Source organism: Crocuta crocuta, unplaced genomic scaffold, assembly GCF_008692635.1.
Source record: "Crocuta crocuta isolate KB4526 unplaced genomic scaffold, BGI_CrCroc_1.0 scaffold260, whole genome shotgun sequence".
Taxonomy (NCBI): Eukaryota; Metazoa; Chordata; class Mammalia; order Carnivora; family Hyaenidae; genus Crocuta; species Crocuta crocuta.
In genome coordinates this window covers 5,136,449-5,144,089 of record NW_027527525.1, presented here as the reverse complement: position 1 = coordinate 5,144,089, position 7,641 = coordinate 5,136,449, and the positions used below count along the sequence as shown (strand labels likewise).

Below are 7,641 nucleotides of genomic sequence, written 5' to 3'. Positions count from 1 at the left end.
TTTTTTTAATAAATAAAGTTCAAGCCACAAAGTCCTATACAACCCAGGCCCAGCCCACCTTCCCATCTTCGCTTTATCGTACTCACCCTGGTTATCTCTGCCCACATCTGCCAATCCTCATCCCTACAGCTGACTCACTACTAGTTATCCAGTCTTCCTTCTGTGTCTAGGGCCTGCCTCTCAGCCTTCCACTTACTAACCCTTTTTCTTGGAAGGCTGTCCCCAGAGCTGGATATTCCCAAAGCCAGCTCCTCGGCATTCAGATTGCAGTTCAGGCATCTTCTCCGAAGCCTTTCTGGAACACTCCATCAAATGTTACATGCCTTAAGTCACCCTTGATCACATGCCTCTCTCTTATTTTCTTCATGGGAGCTGGGACTTTCTTTCCTATTCACTATTGTAGCTCCAGTGCCCAGCACTGGCAAGTGCCAATTATTTCCATGAATTCAACCAACATGAAAGCACGTGCTGTGTGCCAGGCCCTACTCTAGGTAACAAAGATGGTGGTAAATAAGTCAGGGGTCTGGCTCTCGTGCAGCCTTCTTTACTGAAGGGGGGCAGGCTAACCAATGCCAACAGGGGATATGTAGCAAGTAAAATTAAGCGTAAGGAGTGAAGGAGGGGTACTCTTTTTTTTTTAATTTTTTAACGTTTATTATTTTTGAGAGAGAGAGAGAGAGACAGCGTGAGCAGGGAGGGTCAGAGAGAGAGGGAGATACAGAATCTGGAGCAGCTCCAGGGTCTGAGCTAGCTGTCAGCACAGAGCCGGACGTGGGGCTCGAACCCACAAACCGTGAGATCATGACCTGAGCCGAAGTCGGATGCTTAACTGACTGGGCCACCCTGGCGCCCCGAGGGGTACTCTTTTATGTAGGGCAATCCATAATACCTTGCCAATAAGGTGGCACTGGGGAAGAGACTTGAAGAAGTTAAGGAAATAAATCAAGTAAATCAACAGGGAAACAACATGTGCTGGCAACGTGAGGAGTCAGCTGCTGCAGGAACAGCAAGAATTCCATGTGAAGCTTACGGTGCAAGGTGGACAGTAGCAGCAGGTAAGCTCAGAGCAGCAGTAGGGAACTTTGCAGGCCATTGAGAGGACATACATTTTATACATCTGATTTGAGAAGACACTGGAAGGTTCAGGGCAGAGGACAGATGGACTTGGTTTGTATTTTAAAAGGATCACTCCAGCTGTCTACAGGAAAGATGGAAAGGAACTGAGCTGGAATGATAATGGCTTGCAGTGGAGAATGAAAAGGGACCTGGACTCTGGACATATGTCCAAAGCAGAGCAAACAAGTAGCTGGCAAATTACGAGATGTGGGAGAAAGAGAAGGCAAAGATGACTCCACAGCTGGTAGCCTGAGCTCTTGTAATAATGGAATTGCTCTTTACTTCTAGGGCAAAAGGAAAGGGTAACCAGTTTGGGACGTGTTTAATTTGGGATGTCTATTAGCCATCCAAGGGGTAATTTCAAACAGACGGCTGGATATCAGGAGACAGATCTGGCCTGAAAATATGTGTATTTGTATTTGAGAGTCCTCAGTTTATAGAAAGTATTTAAAGCTATGAAGCTAAATGAGATCCCCTATAGCTGGGGACCAGTGTAGAGAAAAGGTCCTATAACTGATCCCTGGGGCACATCACAACATTTAAAGGTCAGGACAATGAGGAACAAGCAAAAGAGACTAAGAATTCGTCAGTAAAGTGGGGGAAGTCAGGCAAGTTATCCACATGTTAATCAATGTGCTCAAATTAATGTCAGATCTTAGTATCTGATCTGCCACTGAGTAAAGATCTAAATCACAAAATCCTGTGAATAAAGATAATCTCCGGGAAACTAATATTCTCTTGCCAAAAATACTCCGGACAGTTTCCTTCATGCTTAAATAAAAAGGCCTTCTATTTTGAGAACAATTTCCTCTTTACTCATCCCTTCATACATTCTACTACTACATGTCACATACTAGGTCGGGGCTGGGTGAAACGCAGATAAATAAACTCACTCCCGCAAAGAAAAAAAAATTGTATCCACATACGAAGAACTCGGCTGGATGTTGAGTAAGTTGACATCCACATGGCACCCACGTGAGTGGCAGAAGGAGGTCAGAGGGCACCTGCTCCGGGTGGAACCAGGCTGCTAATTACCGGGGTCCAAAAGATTAACAACGATCACAGAATTACCCACCCACTGGCTCCTTCTCTGAATGCAGTGGGCGGGGAACATAATCTTAATAGAAGAGGAAAATCAGTCCCTTCCCAATGGGCCCAAGCCCTTCTCCAACCATCGGGGCCCGAGCTCCAGACCCCTTTTTGCCTCCACCCCGCCCCCAAACCACAGGGCCCCGCCCTAAACCGGTAGAGCCGTCGCACTACAAATCCCACCAGGCACCGCGCTCCCACAACAAGCTGGTCTACGCTCCACTGCCGCCGCGCCTCCTGGGACCTGTAGTCTCCACTCCCCTCCGCGCTGGTCAGTACCTGGAAGCGATAAAGGAAGGCTTCGGGCCAGAGGAAGAAGTAGGCCGGGCTGATGAGACCGAGTTTGCCGACCAAGGGCACCGCGACAGTGGCGGCGAACCAATAGCGCGTGATGGCCGGAATGCTCCTGAACCAGTCCCCGATGTCCGACATCTTCGCCTTTTAGGTGGCCAGGATGCGCACAGCCGCCGACTCCCAATCCCTGGCCCCTCACGACACGGCCCGCTTCTCGAGTGGAAGGTGTCGAGGCGGAAGCTGCCCAAGCCGCCGATAAGAAGGCGGAGATCGGCGGACGTGGCGCCACCGAATTCGGACGAGCGAGGGAGCGTTCGGCGGCGAAACTTCCCCTTCCGGCGGCCGCGGAAGACGTTGACCAGAAGTCCCGCCGCTTAAAGGGCAAGCACTTTTACGACTGAGTCGCGGTTTGGCGTTAGGAGGCGGGGCGGCATGGGGCGGGGCCAAGCGGAACGAAGGCGCGACTGGTGGGAAACAGTGGTTGCCAGGGGCAACAGCAAATATTCCAGCCAATGGCGAGGCTGAACGCCTGCTGCCTCGTTCAAGCTTGAGCTGTAATCCAGGTGGGTTCTCTTGGACCCCGTTTAAGAAGGAAGGAGGAAAATAAAGTACATAGTTCCTCATCTGGTCTTTCATTTGACAAACGTTTGTTCAGGACTTAGTAAGCGCCAGGGTTCTAGGTAGGGCTCTAGACATCGGGGGTCCTGCGACTATCAGAGCCGTTGTGGTACCTTCTCTCCCGGAGCTTACATTCTAATGGGGATAGTCAACTAAGTGAAAAAGATCATTTCAGAGAGTGAAAAAAATAAGGGATATAAAATAGGGTGATGCGGTAGAGTGATGGTGTGGGAGCGGGGAAATGTGGGGAAAGATGGCTACGTTAGATGAGAATAGTCAGGGAGAACTTCGTGGGCGAGGTGTCCTTTGAGCTGAAACCCACCCCAGGCAAGGAACTGGGGAGTTTTCCTCGCAGAGAAAACAGCGACTCCAGCTAGCTTGAAATGTTGGAGGAACTGTAAGCAAAAATGAACTTAGCTATGAATGTAGTTCCTCAAGTAGGATTTAAATTACAGATAGATGAGAATCCACCTTGTTCTTTAAAAAAATCTGTAAAAAGAGAGCTAGAACTGTTCCTATTATTTTCAGGTGTAAGTCCTACAGTTTAAGCTTGTCTAAGCCAAAAGAAAAAAAAATCAATAAAGCCATCCAATAAAAACCATTAGGAACACCCCACTAGCCCAGAGTTAGCTTTATTTACTTTCTGCAATAAGGGATACTGGACTCCAGAGGAACCTGGACCATCTCATCAAGCAAAAAAGAATAGGGTCACTATTGGATTATGAGGAAGGATGAAGTAAAATTTTGGTGAAATTTAAATGAAGCACTGTTTTGATAGGCTCAAAGCAAAGCAAGGCTGTGTGTAAAACTTAAGCCTAGGCCTGAGGGGCACCTGGGTGCCACAGTCAGTTGGGCTTCTGACTTCCACTCTGGTCATGATCACACAGTTCGTGAGTTCGAGCCCCACTTTGGGCTCACCGCTATCAGCCCGTCAGGACAGAGCTCACTTTAGATCCTCTGACCCCCTCTCACTGCCCCTTCCCTGCTAGCACTCCCTCAAAAAGTAAATATTAAAAAAATAGGCTTAGGTTAAACTCCGTTAAAAAAAAAAAAAAAAAGCCTAGGCCTGAGCTGAAAAGCAGGCTCAGGGTCCTCTTCCCTTTGAAATCTCAAATTTAGGCTAGACATGGAATGTTGGGTGTAAAACCTCCTTATTTAAAGTTTTGCAACTAGATTGAAAATCATGTGTCAAGATGACCCATCTAGCTCAGATCCTTCAGGCAAGAATGGGATTTTCCATCCACACCAAAAAAATTTCAAACCATGAAGTGTGTACAACAATGTATTATTTTAGAGACTATTTCTCAGCACAACATCCCTGATGTTAATTAACAGAAACCATATTTATGGAATAAAAAGGCATTAAATATTCCACAGACTGATAAAAGTATAGATTTGGGAACCTAATGGATAGCAGGCATAATGAATATAGAAAGAAACCTCTCATTTGCACAAAGCTGGTGGGAATATAAATTAGTACAACCTTATAAGATAATTTTGATATAAAAGCTAGAGGGGCTCCTGGGTGGCTCAGTCAGTTAAGCATCTGACTCTTGATTTCCGCTCAGGTCATGATTTCATGGTTCATGAGTTCGAGCCCTGAGTTGGGCTCTGTGCTGACAGCATGGAGTCTGGTTGGGATTCTCTCTTTCCCTCTCTCTCTGTCCATATCCTGCTCTCTCTCTCTCTCTGTCTCTCAAAATAAATAAATGAACATTTAAAAATACATAAAATAAAAGCTAGAGCATTGTATAAATAACATAATATTTGGAGATACTGCCTGAGGTCCATTCTCTGCATCTCCCTATCTTCTTGTACCAACTACCTACTATATCCAAGCTACGATAAGAGAAAATGGGTTATCTAGTTTAGGTGCAAAGCTAAAGAAGGTTTCTCTGATGAAATTGTAAATACAGCTGCCGACCCTGCCCCCCCCCCCAAAAAAAACCCCACCAAGAACAAAACAACATACAATGTTTGGCAATATTTACTTCTAGGTTGTGGTCTAGAATTCAGAGTTCATGCTCTGACATTCAACTTCAGGCTTTAGAAATGCTAAAGTTTAAGCTGTGGCTACACCACTTACTAGCAATATCCTGTTATAAAAATGACAACCTCGTGGTGCCTCAATTTCTTCATCTATAAAATGGGAGGAGGAAGAGTAATAGCAATACTGCATTCAGAGGATTGTGAAGATTTAAATCAGATAAATTCAGGTTTACCACTTAGAGCAGCATCAATATTATTGCTATTCTCTTTTTGCTTCTTTTTTTGAAATGTTTTACAATGAAAATATATCGCTTTTATAAATAGAAATCTGCATTTTCTTTTTTTTAATATTTTTATTTATTTCTAGGAGAGAGAGAGAGACCGCGTGAGCAGGGGAGGGTCAGAGAGAGAGGGAGACACAGACTCTGAAACAGGCTCCAGGCTCTGAGCTGGCAGTCAACACAGAGCCCGACGCAGGGCTCGAACCCACGAACCGCGAGATCATGACCCAAGCGAAGTCGGACACTTAACCCTTCTAAGCCACCCAGGCGCCCCTAGAAATCTGCATTTTCAAAAGCCCTGTCCCTTCCCACCAGGTAATTCTGATCCAAGTTATCTGCAGACTGTTCTTTGAGAACCATCAGACCAGATAGACATTCAGGATCTTTCTGTTTCTCTTGATAAAATCACTATATATTGTGATAAACTATTCTGAGCATAAAACACAAAGGTGGTTTATTCTTAGCCATCTTCAGTAGAGGATTTCCCCAATGCTCCCAAATAGGTTGCTCTAGAATTTAATTGCTTAGCTTGGAAGGAAATCTCTGTGTTACTGCCATCAACACAAGTCATCATTTAAAAACATGCAGGTTACAATTGTGCTAAGTTCTAGGAAAAATTGTGGAGGTGTAGGGGAAATAGGCGATCTCATGAATTATTGACAAGAATATATAAATGTTGGTACAGCCTCTCCAGCAAGCAATGACAATATTCAAATGCATTTCTAGGAATGTAAGCTTTAGATAGACTCCAACATTTTTAAAATGTACAAGGAGAGTCATTGCCATATTTTTTGAAATAGCAAGAGATTGGAAATAGCTGAATACGTGTCAATAAGAAACTGATTAAACTATGGCTTATCCATATGGTCAAATACTATCAACCTTCATTAGAAAAAACTTTGTACACTCCAAAATGGAATGCTCTCTAATAACATATAGCATTAAGGACACAAGAGTTAGAGTACAAAGTGCACACTATGCTATTACACAGTTGTATTGTGCAGAAAGCACACACACAAACATACACATAGTATTTGCTTGAAATACCAGTTATCTCGGGAAATGGAAACTCAGAGGACGGGAGACAGGTGTAGGAAGGAGACGTGTTATTGCACGTTCTTTTATCTTTTTAAATTTTGTTCCAACTATGTGTACTACATTTTCAAAATACGTAGAAAGGAGGTTTGTTCGAAAAGGAACAGGTTCCGTGTCAAAAAACTTTAGGAAGATGGAGAGGTAGAAAAGATGACCTTAACTCTTTCTTTCCTGCCATATTGATGTATATTTCCAATTGTTTCTGTAAAAAAAAAAAAAGGGTGGGGCGTTAAGGAAACTGGCAAGAGACAGACATTGAGAGCACAATATTGCCTATAGCGCTGAAGATTGGTGCCGCGCCGCAGAGTGATGCTGACAGACAGGGGGCTGACAACTCAAATATCATCTGTCACAACAGTCATGCAGGAACACCATCCTCATGGGCTGCCTGCCACATAAGTGGCATCTTCAAGAAATTCAAAGCACATTGCAAAGATGTAATTAATTCTTACATTACCTAGTAGGCAGTTTCATTAGCCCCATCTTGCAGGTGAAGCTATGGCAAGAATAATAATTTATCTCTGTCATGCCTGGCAGAACCAGTCCTCTATTTTTAGTCACAAGTCTGGGAAATTTTAAAGATTTTGGCACACAGGGCTGGGAAACAAGGCAGTTACTAAACACCATAGAGAGCATTACTCATTTGTTATTTTGATGCATGTGTGTGTGTGTGTGTGTGTGTGTGTGTTCTAAATAAAGTCAGCCTTAGGGTCGCCTCAGTGGCTTAGTTGGTTCAGTCTCCACCTTCAGCTCAGGTTATGATCTCACTGTTCATGGGTTTGAGCCCCATGTCGGGCTCTCTGCTGTCAGCACAGAGCCAGCTTTGGATCCTCTGTCTTCCTCTCTTTCTGCCCCTCCCTTACTTATTCTCTCTCCCTCTCAAAATTAAATAAATAAATACATACATACATAAATACATAAATAAATATAAAGTCAGTCTTTTATATACCATAAGGAACGAATCTGGATTCCAGGCTTGCCTCTGTCTTTTGCTGATTGTGTGACCTTTGCTGATTGTATGTGACCGTGGGCAGGTCACTAAAAACAATTACACTATTACCTGTAACTACATCAAAGCTGTTTGTTGTTTGTCTGAATTGAGAGCCTGCTGTTTACCAAGCTCTGGGCTCGAGGTTTCCATGCATCATCTCCCTTAATG

At 44.3% G+C, this 7,641-nt stretch overlaps 1 protein-coding gene across 1 annotated transcript in view; it reads right to left on the bottom strand.

Annotated features, from left to right (window-relative positions):
* The window catches only part of DERL1 (derlin 1), a 33,135-nt gene extending 30,270 nt beyond the window's left edge, over positions 1–2,865 (bottom strand). The window contains exon 1 of the mRNA XM_077764821.1: positions 2,485–2,865. Within this exon, the coding sequence (XP_077620947.1) occupies positions 2,485–2,637 (153 nt within the window). The 5' untranslated portion in view covers positions 2,638–2,865. The remainder of the gene's footprint in view (positions 1–2,484) is intronic.
* Positions 2,866–7,641: the final 4,776 nt, after the last annotated feature.